This window comes from Streptopelia decaocto (assembly GCF_964273445.1).
Source record: "Streptopelia decaocto genome assembly, chromosome: 6".
NCBI lineage: Eukaryota > Metazoa > Chordata > Aves > Columbiformes > Columbidae > Streptopelia > Streptopelia decaocto.
The window spans coordinates 12,615,237-12,642,153 of NC_138660.1; the positions used below are offsets into that span (position 1 = coordinate 12,615,237).

The following is a 26,917-nucleotide window of genomic DNA, read 5'->3' on the forward strand; positions in this document are numbered from 1 at the left end:
AAGAGAACAAAGTGACCAAATTCTAAGCATGTGATTAACAAACAGACAAACAGAAATGGGTTGCTAAAAAGAAGAGGCACAGAAAATCTCACCTGCAGCACAATGCCTGAACTGAGAGCAATGGACCAAGGAAACTCCAATTTGTCAAAGTGGTGAGTTAAACTTTGCAGAGATTGCCAAACATTTACATTATCTTCAACTTCCTAACAGTACAAATTCTGATATTGTATATATTTATCTTCTAGAACTGGTATGGTACATTCCCCAGACTCACTCAGAGACCAAGTGGTATTCAAATTACTCAGACTGGCTGGTATTTTGGATTCTATTGGCACTAATTGGAGAGGCTGGCCGATATTTCTAATTATCCTGGCATTAATAGCCTGGAAATAGTCTCTCCGCTCTTTCCCTCCCAAGATTTATAAAAGCACTAATGCTGGCATAATTATAGACAGGAACAACTGGCAGGCTGGTACTGGCTGCCACCCAAGACTCTTACAGCTTTCCCAGAATCCTTCTCCTATTCTTTGTACACTCAGTATCCAAGTTTTAATCCTGTAAATAATGTTTCATAAGTTGCTTAAAGTACAGTGTATCATTTCCACAAATATTTCTAATCCATGGATTTTGGAGGGAGAGCAGACACTGTCTGATTTCTTCACTAGCCCTGCTTTCCCCATTCTTCACGAGGACCTGTGATGATCAGGACTTGCCTGAGGAAACAGGAACAATTCAGCTCAACAAATCCAGTAGAACTTGCAAAATACTATAACACAGCATTTTAAGACAATTTTTAAGAGTTTTGCTTGCTATTTCAGCTAAATTTTAGGCTACACACTCACTCAAAACAGAGTGTTCGTCTTGGAGATGGCATTTATTGAGACAGGGGTCATGAGATTTTAAACAGGTTTTGTTGAGTGCGTTCCCTACAGCAGACCTAGTAAATAAACACAAGAGAAGGAAGGGGCCACTGCAGGTCCAGTGGATGCAGAACCACAGCACGGTCCTTCACAAGAGCTCACAGCAAAAGCTGCCAGCACCAGATCTGCAAGCAGGAGGGAAGGGAGCAATCGGCTGCAGGCATCAGCTTCTGTGTTCCATTCACATGGGCAATAAAAAGCAACAGACTGATATTCAATCTGACACAAAGCTGTGGCGCAAACTGTCAACAATTACTGTAACACACCCTAATATCTCTGCAAAGCGCTTACTGTGCAGGCTCCTATACAAATGACTGAATTTTATACATATACAAACCTGTAGAAGACAGAATGCGATCTACGAAACACCCTTAAAATATGCACAAAAACCAATTTTATCCAAGACTCTCCTCTTGCGTGTCTCCTAGAAGTGATGCAGGCATTGAACAGATCTAGAGGGCAGAAAGGTGAACATGCACAAGTCCAAGAACAAGCTTTTATTTGAATTCTGGTGGAGTGTCACTGAGATGCAGGACACAGATTGTCAGTGAGTATAAACGAGCACACCTCTGCTACCCTCAAGAAGCCTAAAGCTTTGTGGCAGAACAAAATTGTCTCAATTTATCTATATATTAACTTAATTTTTAACTCTCCATCATCAAATAGCGTGGTATTGTATGAGTTTCTCTCTTTAGCAACTTGGAATGAGATGCTTACTGGATCAGAATTAAAGGTGTTTTTGAGTTATATACAAAGCAGCAAGATACACCACATGAGAGGGATGTCCTCGTCTCTGGCCTCCACTTTCCCATAGAGAATGAACAGGACACTCTCACTATCCATATGCACAAGAGAAACATTTATTTACTACCACTTAATCACAGAGTGATAAATTCACATCTAGTTAGTAACAAAGGTCTGATTCTTACAGCAATGCCAGCGGCATTTTTTAATGCAGTTACAGTTAATTGATTTTGATGAATGCTGCCATCGGGAGAAAGCATCACCTCCTTTACAGAGATGTTTTCTGTTTGGTATAATTTTAAGACTATTTTTTTCTGATTAGCCTTTTACTTACGCTGAATAATGATTGATGGCACAAAGTCATCAACTGCCTTGTTCAGGTTTGTAAGTTCAAAGGGTTTGGGTTTGTAAAGCTCATAGAAAAAGGGTCAGAAGGTAGAGTTTTCCTTAATTACTACTTCTAACTGATTTTGTTTTCAGACTACTGTTGCCAATCACAGCACCTGAGGTGCAGGCATGTCCAGATCCTAACGCATTCCAAAACATATGGAAGGCTGATCCTAACTCCTTTCAAGTCAATGGAAACGTTGCTAGTGTACATCCAATTCATCTGAGTGATAATTCACTGAACTGATTTCTTGCTCTGCTGTTAAATAATGAAGATCATTCTCCATGCTTCTTATGCATTTTAGGCTAAAACAGTTTATTAGGAAGACACTACGACTGTAATTCAAAGACCTACTTCAGTACTGAGAAAGAAAGTATTTGTGTTTTCTAAATAATGTGTAATGCCAGTCATGTTACGAACAATTTAATCCAAATGACAGGGAAAAATGTGAAATAACAGGAATAGTTTTATCTGTCAACTATTCTGTTTTCCAGAGTCTGCAGGTCAGGTAAAATCCCCAAACTCAGAACTAAAGTGAAGAACAAGAAGTTGGGTAGGACTGGCACATCTTAATCAGTATAACCTTATCTTCATCAAAGTAGGTCAGAACACAACACACCTAATTCCAGTGAAGAAACAAAGGCCACTCATTTGTGCTTCATCTAAAGCTCGTCTAATGAGGTCCCAGGAAGCCCCCCAGCACCTCAGCTCTGTGGGACTCCCCAGCTGCCGCCACAAAGAGATGAGATGCTGCCCCCTTGCTACAAACTACAACCTCACCTAATCCTAGGGCTGACAAACATGCCGCTTATGCTGTTGTTTTACAGCAACTATTTATTTTTGCATATACTAGTGATGCCATCTAAATTCCTGGCTGCATTGTAGATGCTATAAACTATGCCTTCTAAAAACCCAAGGAACGAGTTGAGATACTGTTGAGCATCTGACATGCTCCAAGATCTGAGTCTCCCCTGAGAGACAACTCATCACGCACCATGTGGAGCCCCTGCCTTGGTGGGAATGGATGGCATGGCTGGAGCTGGGGACCACGCCAGGGTGCCTGGGACACAGTGGGACCTGCTGGCCCCACCACCTCCACCGCTCCACACGGCTTGTGCGCCTGATGCCAGCTTTGTCTCTGCGGTCTGGGGCTGCAGCCTTCGCGCAATGATTTTCCGCGATCTGCTCATCACTTCTGTGCTGCAAGGGCTTCCCATGGCTCACTTGCACGCTGTCCTTTCCTAGGAGGGGGCTCAACTTCTCAAGGCAAACTGCCACATTAGGGCGTTTTTCTAACTACCATCAGATAGATTTCTTGCTCTCTACTTGTGCAAAGCCCCCTCATCTTTGCAGCCACAATTTAATTTCCTTCTGATCACTGATTTGCCTTTGTTTATATTTTATTCTGTGCCCTGTAGCTAATGACTGTTGCTCTAGCTGAGATCTGGCAGAGCGTTTGCTGCCGCCTGGCAAGTGTTCTCTTCTTCCCTGATATATTTATTTCTTGATTTCGCCAGGACACAGCGTGGCATTGTAACAAAGTTGGTGCTTTTGCTTACGTGGCGTTTACACAACCAAGTGCGAGGGAACAGGGCATTGCAAGTGAATTCTCTTTTGTACGTGGGTGCCATAACTCCGGTAGCTAACAGCACACTATGTCAGAGCCACAGCTTGCAACGGCCCATGAAAAATCGCGTGGAACAGCTTGCCAAGCTCGCTGTCGCAGGTAGATGAGGCTCCTGCAGATGCAGGCACAGCCAGCCTGTATCTTCAGACTTTGTCTTTAATAAGCCTCAACAGCAAGTTTTAATTCAGCAACTCGAAACTGCATTTCTGTCTCATATCAGAGGAGTGTGTTTTTCAGACAAGCTACACCTGTGGCATTAACTCTCGCAATACCAGACAACTACATTTTCAGTCAGGAGTCATGTCAAACCATTGAAGATGTACCAAAGTAATTTCTGCAGGGCCATTATTCTTTCATCTTTGCTGGCTAGCTATCCACTGGGATCACAGATTTCAGGACTGCAACTGAGAAAACCAGGTAATTAAAACAGACAGGCCATGGGAATCAGATGCCTTCATTTTTCCCCATTGGTATATGAGCTAGCCTACACCAAACAACTTTTGCCTTGTGAAAAACAGACATCCTAACAATTCTTTCTGAAGCTGGGACTGTAGGGATATACTCAGTATTAACGGCTTTAAAGGACAAGAGCAGAATTCTCTTACATATATCCAAAATCACAGCTAGGCTCCATGTGGACAAAATTAACACCAAAAGAATTTGCACTGTGTTAATAGTCTGTTGTTCGTTTTTCTTCTGACAAAACTTTCTGTTGCTTCCCTTCCCTTTGCAGGCTGGAATCATGCATGTTTCCACTGCTTCACTGCTCAGTGCTGTTACATTGCCATGGCTCCCAAGTTACTAGAAGCCTTGCAAGAAATCACAACTGGAATGGGATCATCCTGGCCCATCCTTTTGGAGAAATGTCTTTTTAACCTCCTTTTTCAGACCTCACACTCTGATTTTTTTCTTCTTCACTAATGACCTTTCCCCTTCCATGATGCTGAGAAGGACAGTAAGCAATTCTGAAATTACTGTTTAATTTTAGTTCACTTCAGTGGGTTTCTCATCATATAGACCCCCTTGCTGCGATACTGCACAGTGTTTGCATAGCGAGTGGTTCCAAATATCCAACATGTAGCAGGATGATCTGGGAACACGTTACTAGTGAAATGAAGGAAAACAATTCATAACAGAATATTCCCTTTAGGATATCAAGAGATGTATTTCAGACTGTACAACTAAACACCCTTCGCACTCTTCATTTCCTGACTCATCACCTTTTTTTCTTTACATGTTGCCCAAGCCTTTTCTGTCACCCAATACATATTTTTTTCCTTCAAAGATGATATTAACTGACTCATGCTTTCCATGGAAATGTGGCTTGCACAATGGAAAGGAGGCAGAAAGGACTGGAGGGAGGAACCAGAACCTACCCCCCAGCAGATCTTGCTTTTGGCACTCTCCCCACCAGCACACTGCTCATTAACCATGTAAGATCTTTGGGACAGAGAACTTATTTCCTTTTGTGTCTGGAAGGAGACTAATTGCCACTATGTCAAGGACACCCTGAACACATTCTCTGCAAGAGGGGCTGCAAGATGACGCCTTTTCTCCCTTGAGGCAGGAACAGTGTTTTATTCTGCACTCAGACAGCATCCAGAAGAAAGAGATCACAAACTCAGATGCAAGTAATTAAATAATAAAGAATGTTAATCAAGAAATTAGGTACGCTAAATGAGCAATAAAAAGTTATATTTCAAAAGTACAGAAACAGAACATTGCCTCTGCATAAAATACACCGAATGAAAAGTTCCCCCCCCCTCTGTCCCTTTCACCTTTCCAACTCTTTACCTAAGGCCATCAGGATTTAATTTGCCTACTTCTTCTCTCCCCTGTATGTAATTATTTTCTCTTTACTCAGCAAATCCTTGTAAAGTCTGAGTGCCATTTGTTTATGTATTTATTTCAATTAGTTACTACTTACCTCATCCCACTCTAGAAGGTAGCTGGTGATTTTTGAACCGTTATCAATGGGTGCCTATGAACAAAAATAAACAAAAGGTGATTTTTGGGAATGACATAAAACCACTTCCCCGCAGGCAAATGACTTCAGAGTTTGAAGATAAACCAAAGCTTAGGGTTTGCACACAGCTTGGCATCCTCTTAACAAATACCAAAAAGAAGCTGGACATAATGAAACACATACATTTTAAAACTCAAATCAGTGCATGGGGAGGAATTTGTCAGAGTACAGCATATTCAAGTCCCTTACTGAAAAAACAACTGTCTGAGCTTTCAATTATTTTCAAAGGTTATTCTCACTGTCAGTAAACTCTATTTTTCACTGCTTTCTTGCCCGATCCAAACATTACCCACCTTCCATTGTAAGGTTAAGGAGCTTTTGGTCCTGTGCGAGGGTTTGGGTGGGAAGGGACACTCTGGTGCTGCGCTGTGAGTGGTGAAGCTTACTGGCTCTGAGCAGGATCCCTTTACTGAGTTGTACATCGCACATACCCTGGAAACAATATTCAAATGGTTTATAAATTTGCTGACAGTCACAAGATGAGACAGCACTGCCTCAGCCTCACATCGGCTACCAAATGACAGATTTTTCACAGACCAGGGGCTGTCATTGCTTCACTTGATACAAGTTTGCAAAAAAAAAAAAAGAAAAAATTCACAGCAGAAGAGGAACATCGTGGTGTTTTGAGCAAATATTCCCCTAAATCACCGAGTTATCATAATTTTTTCTTTCCGCCACTATTTCCTTGCCTTTTGCCAGACTTCCACACGCCGTGCTAAAATCCTCTTCACAATACAATAGAAAGTATGAATTCACGAGGAAAAGGTATAAACTTCAATGGGTGGTTTATAATACATCTGATTCGCATGTACCATGTTGAGTGGTGGTAACTGCTGGTCTCCTTCCATGGGTACAAGCTTCTACAGAGCTCAGGTGTCAAAACTTAGTGGACCTCCATGAATTAGAACTAATGCAGCTCAGGAACATTGCTCTGATAGACTAAAAATTTTCTAAGAAAATCTGATTTCAGGCAAATCCTCTATATCAGCACAGAGGGGGATATACAATACCAAATAATGTGGGAAAGCAAATACAATATATTTAAGCACTTCCTCAGGAGGTGTTTTTCTCTGAAAAATTAATGGTGTTATTTTTTCCATTCACATTTTCCATGCAGCGAAAGAAAAGTGCAGATTGGAAGTCTTCTACTCAAAAGAAATGTTCAAACCATGACCAGACGGTGACCTCTGAGCTGGCTGTAGCTATTGTGTATTTGAATGAAGAGTTTAAGAAAGGGCAATTTCTAAATTTGTTTTCAGTAGATAAGAGTAATTTCTGTATACTGGCCACCTACATAGAATCAGACCTTTCAGGGGAGGTTCACAAGAGCTGCTACAGTGCATCACCTGTTAGCAGTCTGGAGTGCACACAAATACAATTAATTGGGTCTGCATCTGGCAAGTAGTGTGTAGGTGTGCTGGACATCAGCGTAGCTAAGCATCAAACACACCACCAGGGAATACAAACACGTGAAAATGAGCTTAATGAGCATCTTCTGCAAGTCACTGAAACACTGAGCCAGTCGTCTCTGAAGGTACCAAAATAATACAACTTGAAGAAACGCGGGAGGTAGATTCAGAGCGAAACAGGTTGTCCTGGGTGCCCAGTGGGGCAGATCAAGCACGAACAGCTTGTCTGTGGGAAGACGAAGCCCTGAGAGATGCTGCCAAGGTTAAGGAGACCCAAGGTGATCTGTCGAGTAACTGTTGGTCTCATAAATCTCTTCACTTAACAGATTTATTTCTTCACAGTCATTATCCATAACAGTTTCAGTGGCGAAAAATTGCCACTGAAAACAAACAGCCAGCCTTTTCAGTGTCAGTTCCCTCCACTACAAATACATGCTGCTGCTTTTGAAGTCTGATTTTTATACTCGGCCGTCACTTATTTTTAAACAAAAGCTATTGCTAACTGTGCACAAACAATCGATAATTTGGCAAACCTGCAGGAAGGTGGACCGAGCTGCAGGCAGGGAGAAAGAGGTCAGCCATGCCATGGAGCAAATACCCCCAACATCCCTAAAAACGGCACAAGATCCCAATGCCACGTTGCACATGGCGACCGTGCTGCTGTTTGAGCTGGTGTGGAAAGTCATGCTCAGATGCTTAGAGCAGGAACTGGGCAATGTTTTACATCCTCCTCCTGCTCGCTACGATCGGCCGTCTGCTGGGGCTGGGAGCCTGGGTCTTCCACTTATTTACAAGAAGTTCCTTCTGGTCTTGTGCTTGAAAAGTTCATTTTAGGGCTCTGCTAGAAAGTATCCTTAAAAATAAAGAAGTTACAGTGCCAAAGCAAGGCAGGCACATTTTGGTGCTGGGTCATTCTTATAGCTAAGATGCAAAGTGTTTGTTCTTTCAAGTTTTACAAACAGTAGCAGCCTTGATATGAAAAAGCAAGCCAATCCTAGCCTTTGTCTGGAAAAACAGAAGGAAACAATAGACATGAGCAAAAGGATTTTTTTTTTAAAGGATATTGAGCCTAAGTGAACAGGATGTGAATTTTAAGCCTTGGTTCCTAAGCAAAGTCTTTAAAAAAAAATGCAACGCGAGCAGATAACACCACAGACAAAAAACATCCGGGAGCAAAACCAAGAATCTGTTAATAAACGTGTAAAACACCTATTTTAGAATCAAAGAGGAACACGCTCCCAATGTATCAAGACAGGCCACTGTGAATTTTAATTTTTTTTTTAATAAATGCTGAAATTACTATGGCCTGATAGATCTGTAATCAACAGATTTACTTCACGAAGCAAGGAGTATTTATGAAGAAACTGTGCTGGAGTACTTTCAGTGCCTGCACACCTGTGTCACAATAACTGAAGAAACACCAGTTGCTTGAGACAAATTTTTAAGAAGCTTGAGGTATCCCACTTTTACACACAAGCACTTCCAGGCTTATTATACATAAAGAAATACAGATACATAAAGAAATACAGATACATAAAGACATCTACAGATATGTAGATGTCTTTCTCCTCTTACTGTAGGAATGACAACATGAGAGAAAATGTATTGTTCAAAAAGCACTCTTGTAACTTGAAGTCCGAGATAAAATATATCAGAAAATATTTAGAAGCCACCGAAAAAACACCAACAGAGGTGACCATGAAATTCTTGAGCTACACTGTACAGCTAGTATAAAAACTTTCACATTTATTCTCATAACTGAAGAGTTTATATATGTCACATTAACTCACCTGACATGATAATCTGTTGCTGGCCTAAGGTCTTTCAGGTTATATTCTAATTCTTCTCCACTGCAAGAAAAAAGCCCCAAACCAACAAATCAGTAAGTTTTGAAAAAGCAATATCACATTTAGCACAGCCAGTGATTTTCCAGTGACTAGTGACTCCCTCATATTATGATGTGAAAGAAGAAAAAAAATCTCAGCACAGGAAAGCAGTAGTAAACACTACACCAACAACCTGTCAACACGCTTCATCTTTCTTGAAAACTTCATGAGACTGTGCATACATGAGAGAAAAGTAGTTATCCCAATTTATACAGTGAACTGGCTATACAGGTTTATTTCAATGCTGTCCTTACATTTTGTTGATATTTGCATTAAGTTAAATGTGTTTTTCAACCCTCCCAGAGCTGGAAGGAGCAGAATTGATACATTGCTTTTATACATTCTGCGCATTCACTATTTCAAAATTGAACTGCAGAGGAAAATGTATAGCTTCTTGCACAACCATTACATGTATTTGCTATCTCTTCCACACTCACACTGTGTGGACCAAAGCAAGGAGACGTTTAATAAATGCCCTAAGAGCTGGACCCAGATCTCTTTCAGTATCAATAAAAGTAAAAGCACAGACTTTCAGACATTTTAGGAAAAAGCTAGCATATAATCTATTAATTTCAAATGTAGCCAGCATAGTTAGGGCCATCCTTTTTCCTCTAGTTTGTTTGCTGGTAAATGAACACCGGGCTCAGTCATGTGTTGCCAGTTCTGTGAAGATTAAGGTACAGGTCAGTGCTTAATAAGTAATACCCTACTCACGTCAGTGCTTGGCTTGTTCACGATTTTATTAAAATATCGGAAACAAGAATTTTCTCAGTTTAGCATAAAGAAATATTTCATAGATAGCTAGACAAAAACAGGGAGATATCTCAAAATCAAGAGGACAAAATCAACCAGAAAGCACAAGACTGCTGGATTGTCAGAAATCCACCAAAACCCCTTATTTTTGTTATACAGTCCAATGCTGTGGATTTTTTTTCCCCTCTGAAATGACTGCACCTCCTTGCAAAGACAATATATTAAACATATTGCAGACTTTCTTTTGCCTATAGTAATAACGATTACCGCTGCTCGTGACGGAGCGTACCACATTAAGCTAATGGCTGTGCTCTGGCCAGCAGCAGGAGACAGATTACTACTAGCAGCTTTAAAACAGATGCACAACATTTCATAACACGGAGAAAATGTGCAGCCGTCACATCAGCAAGCACAAGAAGTTCTAGAAAGGCTCCTTTCCATTTTAAGAGCTCAGCGGCACACATTAACCTATAGAGATGCTCACACTGGCTCACAAATAAGCTAGTGTAAATACCAGAAAAAAAATCAAAATCAGGCAGCATCTCCGTGGTTAACGTGCTCTCTTTATATTACCCAGGACAGTTCATGAGATCTGCCTTCCACATACCAGGACGAATACTCTAATTCACAGGACATTTTAAGAAAGGAGACAGTTTGGTCTCAAGCGGTAATTTCATAAATGTTGTACCACCTGGACTCTATTTAATGAGATTTGGGAAAGATTAACTACTTCACAACAGCCAAGGTCACATCTCAAATTCTTCTATCCTAGACGTCATGAACGGGGAAAAAGAAAGGCAAACACCATATGTACTTGATCACAGAATGAGCTCAGAGGATCACTGGAAGGAGAGAGCGAGCAATCCCTCAGAATCTTTACTGAACACTGCTGAGAGCCAAGTATTTGGGTTTTTCTGAGGAGCCTGTACAGCCTACTGATCAGTGTGTTCCCTCCTCTGCTCATTTAAGACACTACGAAGCAGAATAGCCCTCAACTTTTGCTCGTGGATCAAAAAAGCAAGCTTTACTGTTCTTAATTCTGCAAGTCCACACAAATTTAGCCCATTAGGAAGGCAGCTGTCCTGCCTGGTATACACAAAAAGGCTTTTGACACTTAGCGTAAGACAAAAAAGTAACCTTTTCATTGGTAATGGGAGAAATAGCATCATATGCAAGATCTGCCATGTGCCAGGGAGGTGGGAGGGGATGGCAATTAGGGACCTCGTGACATGGACTCAACCAGCTCCCTGAAGTTCTCCCAGCAAGGGGGGCTGATGGGACAGCAAGGGAGCAATTACAGGGTGTTCAAACGTGCCTTTTTTCTGCAACTGATGGACGCGCCAACACACACCCTGAAAAGCTCAGAGAATTTATTCCTAACAAAAAACACAATTTGAGAGCAAGGCAAGTGTAAAAACGATGCTGTTACCTGTAAACTATCTTGTATTTTCCATCCCTTCCTTTATCTGATAAGGCAACCTCGTAGGTACAGGTGTAAGGCAAACCGTTGTTGTGTCTATCTGCATTTAGAAGGCCAGTGGGAGGTGACCAGGAAAGTAAAACTGTTCTTGCTTGAATATTTGTAACCTATAAAAGAAACATCAGTTACTCTGAATTCCAAGAAAAACACTATCCTTTAAGTATTTGCTTTTTCCTTGCGTCTTCACAATCCATTTATTGTAAAAAGGAAATTTCAGAGCTAAAAGTGAAAAAGTAAAGAGTTAGAAATGGTCAAGAACAACACAAGCAAAAATATAGATTCCTGGCATAAACTAATCTCTAGCAGATGAGGAATCCAGAGAGACGTCACCCTGCAGTGAGCTGACTTGTCATTGTCTGGGCATCCAGCAAAAGCTGCCTCGCACCATTCTGGAGGTACCTGCTGCCGTGACCTTTACCAGAAGGGAAGTGGAACAAATACTTTATCCTCTAGATTGTTTTGTACACAATTACTTTTATAAAGCTTTTGTTAGAAAGATTATTCAATAAAACTATGATGGCTTTTTCAGTCGTCCTGTTCCTTCTTGTAATTTGAAAAAGCAATAATTCAACTGCAAATAAACAAAAAAACCCAAACCCAACAATGAATTCAATCTGCACGGTTACGCTGACTCAAAAGTATAAGGAGACTCACAGTAGAAGTCCAAACTGTCAATTAAAAATTACATCACAAATCGCTCACTCTGTGCAGAAAGACTGCATGTATGGTCTACAGTCACCCCTGGGCACAGCTCTGTAGCAACGCTTCAATGGCACATGGGTGAGGATTGTCTTTTAATAGAACACAAAAGAAATACCTCAAACCCCGGCACCAAAACAACTTTTATCACGCCCACCAGAGCAGCTGTATCGGGTCCACGCAACTCCAGACTGACTGAGCTTACAGAACCAGCATCGCCTTCCTCACCGGAGGCGTCATTCACGTACCCACCGGCAGCTTCCCAGAGAAGACGGCCTGCTGTTAGCCAGCGAGGAACAAGAACACGAACCCCACACCACTACCTCAAAAACAAACAAACAAAAAACCACCACCACCAGAAAACCACCAAGCCAACCAAAAAAACCCCAAACAACAACAAAAACAAAAACCCCACAAAAACATACACAACAAAAACAAAACAAAACCCAATGGTTTCATTGGCTGTCTTGGAAAGACAGCACAACATTTTTATGCACACCTTCTGAAAAGCCCAGGGAAGCCCCAAAGCCTCCATAGTCTCAAGCTCTCTGCAACAAACTCTCCACTTTTCATAATGAACACAACTGTTTCTTAATTGTAGTGAAAATGTAAAGAATATGTTTTAGCTAGCCTTCATGAGGAGGAATCAAAGTACAAGGTTTCCCACTTTTTAAATTCATTTCTCCTACACATCAAGTTTCACTGGTTCTATTATTTTAACACATTTTTCCAACACACAAAGCAAAATGTTGCTATTTTAGAAGGTGTAAGATGAATGATGCAGGTGCTTAGTTACACATTTCCTACACTTTTATTGCGACAATTGAAACACCTTACCCATAAATGATTTGGTAATAAAATACTAGCAATCAGCTTTCAGCGCTGCTTGTTTACAAATCTGGCTTCTGGATATCTTTAGATAATGGAGAATATTTAACTTCTCAGGTGAAAACACACTGCCTCCAGCTGAAGAGCATTGCAACTGTTGTGTGTGATACCCATATATCAAGTAGCTTCTTTCTGATCAAGTCATAAATCTGTTCTTAACAGACTGACAAGCAGGTGAAACCACGAAATGCCTCATCTCAACTAAAACACCACACTCGCAAAAGTTAAAGATTTTGATTTATAGCAGCATACTTAAGCCTTGCCAAAAATAAAACCTCTGTTCAACCTAACATGAAAAACAAGTTGTAAGGCAAGAAGTTTTAAGCAGCATTAAACTTCTTTTCTTTTAAAAAAAACCCATAGAATATGCAAATTCTTGTATGAATTTTCATGCAATTTCTCGCTCCAGTCACATTTTTCTAATGCTATGATATCAATGTTTGTTTCAAAAATGTGTACCAGTGAATACTGATAGTGGATTAGATAGCTTATAAGAATCCTGAATGATTCAAATACAACAGATAAGTTAATTTTTTTAAATATATATGTATACAAGTATGTGAATGAAATTGCGAAAAAATATATTTAGAGCTATAAATCTTTCATTTGAATAATATTTTGATCAGGGAACTGGATAGTAAGATCCAAACGGACTTTTTTTTAACATACACTACTCCTATGCCAGCTCAGCCCATCAACACACACTTGCTTTTATTATGGAAATAGGCTTGCATAATTGTTTTTCATAAATTCAGACAGACTTGGAGCAGGAGGCATGATATCCTGCCAATGTTCTATTGAAATGTTTTTCTCTATGACTACTCACAAGGACACACGTATATATCCTGCATACGGCAAAAACTCCGGGCTTTCATGAACTTAACAATCTGTGAAAAGTTAGCTCTTTCATAATTTCCTTAAAATAAGAGAAAGTACATTCTGGACTAACTGCTAGAAACTGTTAGATTATTATTCTGAAGTGTGCAGACATTTCCACACAGAGGATATAAGTCCAAACCCAGTCGCTAAGCTGCTCCAGTTACACCATTAACTTCTTACTGGTGCAGCCCTGAGGGTGGCTGCTGGCTGTTGGGTCCGCAGTAACTGCTGGGGGAGGTTTAAAAATCAACACCAGAAATCATTAAATACACTTCTTAGCCACACACAGCAAGTACACACAGCAAGTGTAGTAAAGCAAATGAGGGATCAGTGCCTGTACGATAAAGTCGGAAAAGGCAAATCTATGCGCTCCCTGGGTATAGACAGCGGAACAGCGCTGTGCACGTCAGCACAAGGACTGGGAACGGATTTATTTGTACGGCTGGAGATAAACCTATCTGCTGCTCGCCCACTAATAGGTTCAATATTGTATCACGTTTATCAGCCAAAGGCATATCTTTTCAATATCTGATTTAACAGCCAAAGCCACTGCCTTACCAAGGAACTCCTACCTGGCACAGGAAGCACTAGCTTTGCTGTGAAAAAGGATAAGTTAAATAAATGGGGTTATGATAGGCCGAGAATAACTAGCAGGTACTCGCAAACCAGCTCAGTAGCTTTAACTCCAACTTTTCTTGCTTACACCGGGGAGAGGGAGCACCTTTCAAAAGATAACGAGCAGCTGAACAGATCTGGACCAGCCCTTTCCACGCCATAAGGAATATCGGGACAGTGGGTTTAATGTCACCACTGAACTTCCAGACATAAATCCTTAGCTATAAGTAAAGAAAAAACAGTTTATTGTTCATTAATGGTGCCCTAATTTCATCCAACCAAAATATAAGCGGCCAGAGCACCTTTTCACAGGCTGGGCAAGCAAATCTTTGTGCTGCTTTCTAGTTACTTCAGCCTGTCTCACTTGTCCCCAAAACTGCGGTGCTCGCTTTGGACAGGACTGGCTCAGCCTGTTAGCTGAGACCTAACAAAAGATTCTCCCACAAGGAGTTTTGTACGTCTGGTGAAAAGAACAGTTAATTAGTTTCTGAAAACTTCTCAGTTTACACAGTAAACGCCCGCTTTCTCTGCTATCAAAACTCAGTGGTGTAAATAATTATTTTATAAAAGCCCCTGGGAAAGAATCCCAACTCCTGCACTACTTTAATAAGGTTACAAGACTGATGAATATCGGTCCTTCCCGTCTTTCAGGTAATGAACAATGTTTCTGTACAACTTTCATTATCTTTCAAATTCCGGGTTAGCATTCACAGGCATCGTGTGGTTCGGGGGTTTATTGTATGTGTGAGAACTACACTGCAAGCAACATTCATTTACTCCCCCGAGGGCAACGTTTGAAAGACCTGGGGGTCAAATGAATTCACGGTTATTACCAGGTCGAGATTTCGCTTTTAAACTACGGCTCTAATCCTGCAATTTTAGGCAAAAATCCCAATGATTAAATATGAGTTTCGCTGCAGAGCAAGTCAGCAGGAGCAGGCTGCCTTGTGGAAAGTCAAACTCCTATCTGAGCCTCAACTGCTCGGTCCTGCAGCGTTTCCCCACAGGGGGTGATGTCCCCCCGAGCCGCTCAGCAGCAGCGATGCCGCTCCCCGCCACTTCGGAAACCCAGAATCAAGTTTCCCTTCCCTCACCAAGGCATTTGCTTCAGAGAATGCTTGCTTTGTCTGCGATAACGCAAATTAAAAATACATTTCAGTTTAAATAAAAACATGGGGGTGGGAGGAAGTAAAAGGCGTCTTTTAAAATGTTTGCTGTCAAAGGGATAAAACTATGATTAAATTTACAGTTTGGTTCCATGTCTCTCAAACGGGTAACAACACCTATTATTGAAAACAGACTTTTTATAAATTCATCATTTTAAAAGCATGTATATTTTGTATTTGGAAATGTGAGAGACACTGTCATGCAGAATTACCTGGACAAGCCTCAAAGATGTCTCCGAGCAATACAGTGTCTGAGTGTCCTGCAGGAGCTGCTCAAAGGGTTAATCCCTTCGGGTGGCTTCAGATGGGAGGTTCAGAGGGAGATATTCCCTTGGACACATCAAAGCCACCTGCTGCAGACATCGAGTCCCTCAGCTTGCCACTGACTTACTGCTCCGTGCTCTTTCATTTTAATTGCATCACTTCTTCTACACAACCCTTTTTCTATACGCTGTTTTAGTTTTCACTCACATATGTGTAAGGCTCACCAAGAAACATGGCCCAGCTGACTATTTATGCATAATATGATGTATATCTATCAGATATAAGAGTGACTACGCACACACATAATCATTCATAGCAATTAATAGTTTGGGAGTTTCCTGTGAGTTTAGTTACAAGCGTCAAAGTTACAGACAAAATGATACTGATCCCCAGTATCTTCTCACTAAATGTCACTGAACTAGCATTTCTCATGGTTTAGATCTTATTTTTTTTAAAGATTCCTATTTTTTAAATAATTCAAGGAAAATTGGTAGTCTACTGGTAGTTTTTTGCTCCCCTCTGCTTTAAGTGATCTGGTTACCATAAATCTAATTGTAGAGAGCTCAGAAGCCTGCGAACTGCTCAAATAGCTCCTCTCCTTACCTCTGTAAATGTAAGTACGAAATAACACATATTTCATGTCAGCTCTCCAGATCTTCGTAAAAGGTATGTAGCAGTGATATATTACCAGATAAGCAACATTCATATAGCCCTTCAAAGAAAAATATTGACTCACTCTGTACAATAAACTAGCCTAATTTTGTGATAATTGTACTTTCTTCCCTTCTGACCTCCCAGAAACATTTCACTCTTCTTCAGCTTATTATCATCACTTGTCTCTACAGAGAAATAAAGCAACTTTCCTTCTTGTGAACAGAAACTCGGGCTGCAGCCCCCTGGTGTTTATCACCTCCGCAGGTCTGGTTTAGATTCTGGGCAGCTTTGAACCTGCTCTTGTGGATGCCATGGGAGTAGGATCCAGTACTTACCGATGGACCAGTTTAAGACAGCCTTTTGTATTTATTCAGAACAGAAACATCTAAGAGGACAGATCCTAAAAATAAAACTCAGTCTGTGCTTGTAGCTGCTTCTCCCTGAGCTCCATCACTTCTGCATCGAAGGAACAGCCCCTCCTTCATGTTCCCACTGCAGAACTTCTTTATATTGGCCTCTATCAGCTACTATTGAACCCAGTCTTTAGGACGAGCTTTCCAACTTCTTTAAAAATTATTTTTTTAAATTTGCTTACTTCCAGCTGGACAGAGAAAGGCCTGAGCCCCAACAGAGCCAAGGAGGTAAAGCTCCCAAAGCAGAGCCATCTCCACCTGCCTCAGGACTGCTTCTTCAAGAGCTCGTTTGGACCGTTCATTTAGATCCATGATAGCCTTCTGATTTTCATTTGACACACCAAACTAGAAAACCATCATATTCAAAGCGCTTACCACCAGATTTATGAATAACCTCACCTGACTGTGGTCACACCCAGCCTGGTGATCCAATTTCCATTACAATTCACATGCTTTTATGGCTCAGACAAACTTAGAATATAGAAATTGCCATTGAGTAATAGGATTACCTTAATTTAATAATGATTACAGACATAAATTGCTCATGACAAATAAAATTAAACCCAGGAGAGAATGGGGAAGGAGCAATGTGAATCACCCCAGTGCACTGGGTACCTCACTGCAGTGCGAATACCTGGAGTTGTCCTCTGGAAATAGGAGACTGGGGTGATTGCTGTAGTGGGCAGATCCCAGAAGTACTCACAAGCATAAAAGATGCTTCAAATTTATATCCTGGCAAAATGAGTTTGATAAATACAGTGGCAACACATTCCATTAAGGAAAAAATTCAGACGTGATTCCCCTGTGAAATCACTAGTACGTTTTGACACAATCGACTTATCACATTTGCTATTTGTGTGTGTGTTGTAATTTGGGATGACATACCTGTGGTTTCTCCATTCCAGAAAGAACATCTTGAACTCTTTTTGTTTCCGAATCAAACTCTGTAAAACAGAATGCAGAAATAGGAATAAATTACCAAACTTAAACAAAAATGTCAGCTATGTCAAAAATCCTTCAAGAAATTGTAAATAGGACAGAGACATTACTTGTACACGAGCATCAGTTGTTTCGCTCTTGTGAATTTAAAGTATGGAGCTACATGGATTAATATTTTAAAAATTATGAAAAGGAGGGACTGAAACTTGCAGTAACTGCAGATGTTTAGAAAGGTGGGATTATTTGTAGAGGTATTATCCACAATGTTATTAATTGGAATTTGCTTTCACAGAACAAAACCACCCTATTTCCAAACCTCGGCTGTGGAAGAGGTCCAGGTGTTTCTACAGCTCAATTACTGCTGAACCTAATCCTGGTTTGTCAACCAAACACATCCTTGCCCCATGGGCTGTAGAGCCGGGCTACCTGCCACAGCACCAGGCTCCGGAGAGGACGAGCATCCTTGCGCCAGCCGCGCTGCACAGGGTGCCTGCCCGAGCCCCAGCACCCACCCGACAGCTGCCTGTCCCTAAATGCTGTTCCCAGGTAATGCTCAAAGCTCTTTTCACAACCACCTTTTAACTGCACAGGTAGCAAAGTCATGCCAGGTTAATTAGGATGCCTGACAAGCATCATCCATCCTCCTTCCCTGAGTCTTGCGCCTAGTACAGCAGCTCGTGCAGGGGCTACACACAGCATTACCACAGGGCAAGGTGTGAAATACTTCCCCTACATTAGATGGATTAATTGAGCACAGAAGGTGCTGCAGAGGTGATCATCTGAACAGCTGAATCTGCCTTTCTCCATCCTCCCCTCCAAAGAGTCCTGAGGTGAAACATCAGCTTAAGAGTAATGAGGTGACACAAAGCAGCTTTATTCCTTTTGGACTGCAGCACAGAGAGGCCTCACTTTCCACTACAGTACTCTCTAATGGAAAACTAGGAACATGTTTTTTCTTCTGTTTTTTCTTTTTTTTTTTTCTTTTTTCTTAAATGCCAATGTAAAAAGTTTGCTAACCAAAGCAAAAGAATACACCACACCTGAAGCAAAATGTGCAGGACATCTTTATAAAAAGCATACAAATTTGGCACAGGTAGCAAAAAAATACTAATAAAGAGAAACTGGTCAGATCAGATCAACAGCTTTCAAAAATTATTCCCCCAAAGCCTGACCTACTTCTCGTAGCCCAAGAATGTGTCTTTATTTTTGTCTGTGACCTGTTTTAAAAAAGCACATTTTTTAAAAAATTCCATGTGCTCAGCTGCCAAAAAAATAGAATTGGCTGAATGCTGATGGCAGAATTCCAGTGTAAATGCCCATCTCTCCCTACAAGAATGCACCTTGGTGTGGAGTGAGAATGACAGAACTGCTCCATGTATTCTTGGATTCCTTTTAGCCTCAGCCATTTGGAAAAGGAGTTGTAATAATTCAGGAGAAGAGGAGGATAGCATGATTGCTTTTTTTCCATAGTAGATAACCCTTAGAGTGTATTATAAAGTACATAAACTGTCAGGATTCAGCCAGTGTAAGATAATACTGACTTGAAAACTACACATATGGAGTAAAACAGCCAAGGAAAAGGTTGAGATGCTGACCCAAATGAAATGTCAAAGTCTGGGTTGTCTCAGAATTCGGGGTTCCCTTCAGCATCAGTACAGAAGTAGGACTCTACCACAAAAGCCTGTATCCAGATCTGGAAACCGAGGAGGTCCTGCAGGCTTATCTCACAGGGATGCTAATCAGAAGCAGCTTCTACAGCTACAGAATGTAACAAAAATGTCGCTACTATTTTATTCAAAGTTTATGGTTATTATGTCACCCCTAATTACAACCCCCAGAAGCTAACCGTGAATCATTCTCAACCTTAAATTCCAAACATGTGGACTGAATTTTCTTTCCTCTCTCTGCTTTCTAGCAAGGATGCTATCCGTGTCACACTAAGAAGAACAGGAAAATAAGCCCTGAGGAACCCAAAGAAATCTCAGTTCCCTCTCCCATGAAAAACGATCGCTTTGCACAGTAACTAATTCCTCTGACCCTTGCAGGTCAGGGCTGAAGGTTCAAATTGCTCCAAGTGCAGGAACTGACTTTAAGACCTCGGGGAGATGGGTATACCCAGCAAATAAATAACTGGGGGGAAAAAAGTGCAATAGACTTCTCAATGAAGAGTCCTAATACTGATATTTTTTTATATTAGCTCCTCATATATGTAGCTTGTTAACAAGGAGAAGGCTCTGAGAACCAGACGCTCTGTAGCTTTGAGTTATTAAGGACATGTGGATATTTATTTTGACAATGTGGACATTTATGTGACCAAGAGTTTATACAGATAAGCTGGAGGTGGAAGAAAAGTCTTCTTCAAAGATTTAGGGAAGAGGGAGAGAGACAATGGGACACACAGATATCAAAGGTGACAAAGTGAGTGCAGAAAAATTAAGAACTGAATTTAAAGTTGATGAATAACACATATATGGATGGAAGTTGCATCACATTTTCTAAAGAAAAGGCTGTATTGGATGTTGCACACGTGCTGACCAACCCTGTGAGGTACCTCCTATGCTGAACCTCCCAAATGTTCACACATGGGACTGGGCAGGGGCCGGCGATCACCTGCACACACGCACCAACCCCTTCCCGTGTGCAGAGCTGAGGTACCCCCGAGGGACCCCGTGCTGCTGATTTCCCAATGCCACGGATTGTTTTATAAGAACAACAGCAAAGAAAGAAATGTCTACAGCAAGAAGTGTCCTTTCATCACAAGCTTTGGAACCAGTGTACCGTGTGGAAAGGGCAGTGTGTGCCTTAGAACCCTGCACTGAATTAAAAACAAAAAAAACCACTGTGAATAATAGGTAATGCCCTGTGAAAACAGAGCGAATGTTAAATGAAAGACAGAAAGCAATAAATATCATCAGAGAACAGGTCAGGTTGGAAGGGGACCTCAGCAGAGGTCATTGAGTCCTACCTGTCTGAAATATATGGAAAAAAAAAAAAAAAAAAAAAAAGAGGCAACACAAAACTGCCCCGGGAAAAACCTGTTAATAAGACTGAAGCCAACCTTTTCCAGAGAAAGAAAGTAGCTTCCAGAATTTTCACCATCTTATAATATTTCAAATGCTTAAATTCCCATTTCAAAAGCCATAAAAGTTCTCAGGCTTCTATGTATGGTTGATCTCTTTTCAGTAATAAACATAATTATTCGCAGTCCCCTGAGCTAGACGAAGTAAAAGAGAACGAGACCTGTTGTGAATCACTCCCTCAGTAGGAAGTTGGTTTTTATCTCCCAACCTCTCTCATAACACATTAAGCAACAAGCTCACCATCTTTCTCCCAAGCCAACAAAGAGTAGAAATCTTTCTGAAATAGAAAATTATAGAGAGGAAAAGAAACACAAGTATCTTTTATGTGTTATGCTGATAATACAGAATTGGTAAAAAGACTTTTTGCCCTAGCTTACTATTATAGTTACTCATCAGCCACTGAGAAATTTTCTACTAGATTAGCTCACTGGAACATTTAGGGATGAGGATGATGAGTGTCTCCCAGACATCACAGATGCAGTGGTGGAAAGGTGGGGAAGAACAGGAGAAGCCTCGATGTAAAACAGGAGACTAAAATTCAGAAAAATCACCTACAGTTGCTCGGGAAAGGCGGTGGGTGGCTGAGTGCGATTCACTGCCTAAGCACTAATTGTCCTTGAACAACAGATAGCTGATTTGCTTTTAAATCTTTGTCCCTTCCTGTCTCTTCCTCAGCTAATTGAGCACCGAGTATCTGACACAAGAACATAAATGCCTTTATGTCACCCCCAACATTAACGCTGGGGCTTGCAGAGAAAGGAGCAGACACGTGCTGCTTTCCTCCTCTGCCATTGGGAACAGAAGTTCCATCACACCAAGGAAAAACCCAACTAACACTTCAGGTCATTGTCCTGTTATAACTTTTCCTCTCAACATCTGTTCCCCACATCTGCCAGGGCAAAACTCTGCCTCCTAGGAGGAAGCTGGGGGTGGGGATGATTTCCTTGTGAATGCTCAGTGGGGTCCTCAGAGGGACAGTATAAAAATCCTGTTATCCTGTAGATCTAAGTGTCTAAGAGGCATTATAGCTGGCCCAAAGCTACAGCATTAGGTTCTCATTCCCAGGCTGTAGGTTATTTAGATCCAATGTCTCAGACCAACCTTTTGCAGCAGACAAGCCAGCTGTTAAGACCCGGACCACATCTCTGTCTGTATTTTGGTCATCTCTTTTTTTTCAGAGTTTTGTGTCATTACCAAAACTCTATAGATACAACCAAGAGTAAATGCCCCTAAAAATTAAACACTTTCCCAGCAGCTGTTTGGTGCTAAAAAGGTTTCAATATTAAGCCTTGCTGAACTAAAGCCTTTTATTACATGCTTCTGTTAGCCTGTGTCTATGCTCCTTTCTGCACGTAGAGTACAAATATAATTTTCAGACCTTTCCAATCACACTTTTGAACACCAAGCACAGCTTTAAAAAACAGGAAAAAATACTTGTCATTTCAAGGTAAGTTTGAAGTTTCCATGAGTAGTTTTCATGTTTGTATGAACAGCAGCTGTGTATGTAAATGGTTTGAAATAGCTAAAAGCTCTAAACTAATTAAGATTTTCCCATTGCAAATACACATTTTAGGTTTGTTCTGCATTCTTTCCTTCGCAGAGAGGAAAAAGTCCAGCTCAAGACTTAGCTTCTGGCCACAGAAAGTATTTACTGTTTCAACCGCCTTTCCATTCCAAGGGAATGACATCAGCACCAGCACTTCGCAAACTTTTAGTCTAATTCTCAAGCAGAGCTCCATGCTCACAGATATGCCAGTCATAACATGACATGCTTTCTCAGAATTTGTTCCAGATTTACTGGGGCTGTGACCAGCTTTAATGCTAGGAAAGATCTTTTATCAGTCACGTACGGCACAACCTACAAGCTGCAAGAAAATGAACTCTTCAAAGCACAGCCCAGCTCCTTTGTGAACTGCCTGCCAGCGTCAAAGTTCCGTACACAAAGAACACACAGAGACTTTTTCATTTCAGAGAACTGTAGATACATACATTAAAAAACTCCTTGTACAAGAACAGAACTAAAACTGCAGATGCCACACAGCAGCTGAGTCACAGAACCCAGGATGGGAGGGGACATGAAACGGTCATCAAGTCCATCCTCCTACACTGCAACACGATCACCTGAACCATTCCTCAGAGACATCTGCCTAGCCCATTTTTTAAAAAAATAAATAAAAAATTAATAACCTCTTGCCCCGTGATGGTGGCAATCTCAAAATTTCCTCGGCTAGGTCATCTACCACAGTACCTAACTCTCCTCATCACTGGGAAGCCCCTTTTCTCAGCTACCCCTGCTGCACCTTCAGCTTATTACTTCTGCACACCAGGCCAGTCCATCACCACTGTCATCATTGCAATCTTTCACATTTACTTTTTCTCCTTAAACAAAGTAAGCTCATTTCTTCCTTACCTGTATTTATCAGATCACAGATCCCACTTACTGCTGCCTTCTGGAATGTTTCTGAATTTGGTCTCCATTCTTCTGAAGATGCAGTAGCAGCCCTGGCCCTAGCAGCACCAACTGAGGAGTGACATATCCCTTCACAGAGCTCATTATGAGGTTACTTCATCTCTTTGTCTATAGAATAACTTGAATCTCAGCTTTTGTAGTCTACTATACCTCCCAGAACTACTGTGCAGAACTACCATATAATAATAATTAAAAAAAAAAAAGTAGGATTGAGAAGGAATGGCTGAAATGCAGTACTTTTACTCTTGTCTTGATCAAACTTTTTCTGTCAAGGCCATTTGAGCTTTCCTCCTGTTTTGTCCCCTTCTCTCCCCCTTGACCCATCAAGCACTCTCAACCCTGTCAGAGCCTGATATGGACTATAATTAAATAAGCATCAATCCTTATTCCATTCTTCAAGTCCTTAATGAAAATATTGAATAAAATTAGACCTAGGACAGATTGCTGTCTAATCCAGTTTGATGCATTTTTCCAGTGTGTCAGGGAGGCAGCCCAGGGCAGGGTCATGGATGGGCCATGTACTGGCCGACTCCTGTAATACTGAGAACAAATCCAGTGTCACACTGAACACATGGAACTTCATACAACTCTTCTCGGCACCACTTGCACAACAGGCAGAATAGGGAGCCCTTTTAAAATAAAAAACTTGTGAAAGAAATACTTCTATTCAAAACAGTCAATCACACCATGCTGAAACATAATATACCAAGGAAGATTATTAATTAAACCTATAAATACCAGGATGAGATTTCTAAATATTACATATTTCGAATTTCTGATAATTACTTGAAAGCTAATGAAAACACTAGTGATAAAACGTGACTGCACCTCCCATGTCCAAGGTAGAGAAACTGACGTTATCCAACCCCAAGAAAAAAATCCAATCATTGAAACATGTTTTCATTCTCTAAAAACTGCTGTGCAAGAGCATCTCACGTCTTCCACCTTCCCACTGTTGCTATATTAGTCTTTCTGCTAAAATGCCTTATGTGATGTCTATGAGCTTACCTTGCAGTATCTGACCTTAAAAACCAAATCATATGTAGGTAGGAGGGAAAAAAAAAACCCAACACAAAAAACTCAAGCTACTCCCTGAGTAACTGAAGGCAAAGAAAACAAAAAACCTGCATAACCACCAGAAACTTACACTTTCAGATCTCAAATAAGAAAAAAATTTCAGGCCATCCTGACTCACCAGGACATAAAGCAAAGGATAACTGAAGTGTTTGCCTCAACACCACTGTAATTTAGGCACAAATTCAATCATGTGTTGCAGAGATTTCCTGGCCATAGTCAATACCTATTAACCTGCTAGTTTTACCTTGCCTCCCCTCAGTATTCTACTGCCAATGGGGTAGGATACTCCAAAATACCTGGAGTGCAAATTCACATCATATGGTTTGTCTCTGTGCTTCAAGCCATCCTTCTTTCACACAGATAAGCACTCAATGTTTTCACATCAAGCAGTTGCAGAAGTACTCAGATGTATGTAATAAAAGTCCCTTCTGCTAAAACATGTTTTAAAAACATATATGTAACTACATTCAATCCTCCTTGTCCCCTACTATTATTTTGATGTATATTTTTTGTTGGGATGGAGCAAGGAAAATAAGATCAGTAGTAACCTACAGGGAAAGAAAATGCTGGATGCAAGGGACAAATGGAGTTTAAGTGACATATCGGGTTTGTTTTTCTCTGCTCCTTTGCTGCTACTGCTGGAAGACAGCAATAACAACCTCTACTTCATTGGCTAAAGATCTGAGCGAATTCCTACTGTGAACAAGCAGTTGGTCCATTAGAAGGCAGAAAAGGGCTTTCTTAGTAAAATACAGCAACCCCCCATCTCTATCACATATATTTTACATCTTAAGAAAGCGCTTTGTATATCTCACAAAAAAGATAACAGAGGCAACGCGCTGCATATGGCTGCAGCTGGCTGGTTTTGAAGGAACACCAAATTAAACAATGACATAACCCACAGAAACAGAGAAAGGCCAAGATGAGTCTGCTGGAACAACAAACTGCTTACACACCGGACCTGTTCTTGGAGTGCTCTCGTTCATACTTTTGACTTGCTTTAGCTTATTTTCTGTGTCTTTTTTTTTTTTTTTAATTTTCAGGTGCTTCCCTTTTGCTACTAAACAGCATGCAGAACGCTACGTGGGAACGAGGAGACAGCAAAAGCTTCGCAGATAAACGAGGGCTGACCGACTAGCAGGCTGCCACAGGCAGAGGCCACCGCTCCGTCTTTGTGTCAAGTCCACTTCTAAAAAAGGCACAGCTAATATATACAGGAGTAGCTAATCCAGAATAAATATTTAAAATTCTGTTGATTTTCATGAGCATGATTTCAAAGTGCTCTTCTAAGTTGGCAAAACTCCTGTTGGAGCACGCAGGTGAGCATCCACATGTGAGAGACGGGTGGAGATACGCTACATGGTAATGCCTCTTCATGCTCAGATGTGTGACATATTAAAAATATTTAAATATTGTGGCTAAAAACTTTGAGTCCCTCAAGCCTGCTGTGAAGTGCAACCCCTCTCATCCCAGAGATAGAAGATGTTCAGCTTTTGGCCCAGGAGGGACACACAGCACTGCTCTATGGGTTCCACACTGAATTTGCACCAGAAAGCGTCATCCAATGCCAGACAGGCTTCGAAAATAAGTTTTCCTTCTCTAGTCTTGTCCCTTCTAGATGAGCATTAGATACCACTACTCTGTAAACCCACTCCAGTTCACCAATGTGATGCTATGAGACCAAAGTAAACAGTTAAAAACACACCATCAAACCTTTCCAACTAAGGAATTCTTTTAATCATTGTCCCTCCTGTGCCTTGCTTAAGGAGCAGGAAGGTGCCTAAGGACCACTGAGAAAACTGTTATAATGTAAGTGAAATGATTTGTGTTGCGTTGTTTTGAACAAGCGTTACCTCAGCAGGTCCTCCAGCGGCAGAGGTGGAAAGCACATTCCCCACCAAACACAAACTTTGTCAAGTCTCCAGTGTCACCAGTCTCGGGTTTTAAATCCTGTGACTACTGCCCCATACCAATCAGGAAATATTTATTTTGGTCTGAAATACTATCTCCAATGCACCGGGAGACAATGGCACCAGTATTGAACACACAATAAAACTTACATTTTCTTGACCTTCAAAAATATGACCATACAAAAAAACTGCCAGTAAAAGCCTTTGATAATCTGCCCATTAAACACAATAATAGCATTTTTCCTGATCAAACATAAAACTAGCAAAATAACCTGCAAAACTGCATATTTGCACAGGAAAACAATCAGACAGCACAGCCGAAACAGACTGCAACAGGAGCTCCAAACATGGTCGGAATTAAAGGGTGCTCCTCGGCCAAAATTAACAACCTCCTTGGCAAGGAACCTTGTAAAGCCACGGAGTTTGCTACAACAATATGCAGGCAGCAGAGCACTTCCCAATGCAAAGGCATAAGGCTGCCCATTACAGTATAGGCAACTTTAAGAAAATACCTGATTTGCCCTCAGCCTCACTTAAATAAAAGAAGAAATGTCTTCTTTAGATTTGACCAAGGGTAATGAAAAGTGCTCTGGGATGCTACGTTTTAGCAATAACTATTTCACTCTCAAG

At 41.0% G+C, this 26,917-nt stretch overlaps 1 protein-coding gene across 3 annotated transcripts in view; it reads right to left on the minus strand.

Annotated features, from left to right (window-relative positions):
- Positions 1–26,917, minus strand: part of FNDC3B (fibronectin type III domain containing 3B) — a 195,049-nt gene that overhangs the window by 52,951 nt on the left and 115,181 nt on the right. For all 3 annotated transcript variants that reach the window (XM_082057207.1, XM_082057206.1, XM_082057208.1), the window contains 5 exons: positions 17,697–17,755; positions 11,183–11,340; positions 8,905–8,964; positions 5,999–6,137; positions 5,607–5,660 (listed from right to left, as the gene is read on the minus strand). In XM_082057207.1, the coding sequence (XP_081913333.1) occupies positions 5,607–5,660; positions 5,999–6,137; positions 8,905–8,964; positions 11,183–11,340; positions 17,697–17,755 (470 nt within the window). The remainder of the gene's footprint in view (positions 1–5,606; positions 5,661–5,998; positions 6,138–8,904; positions 8,965–11,182; positions 11,341–17,696; positions 17,756–26,917) is intronic.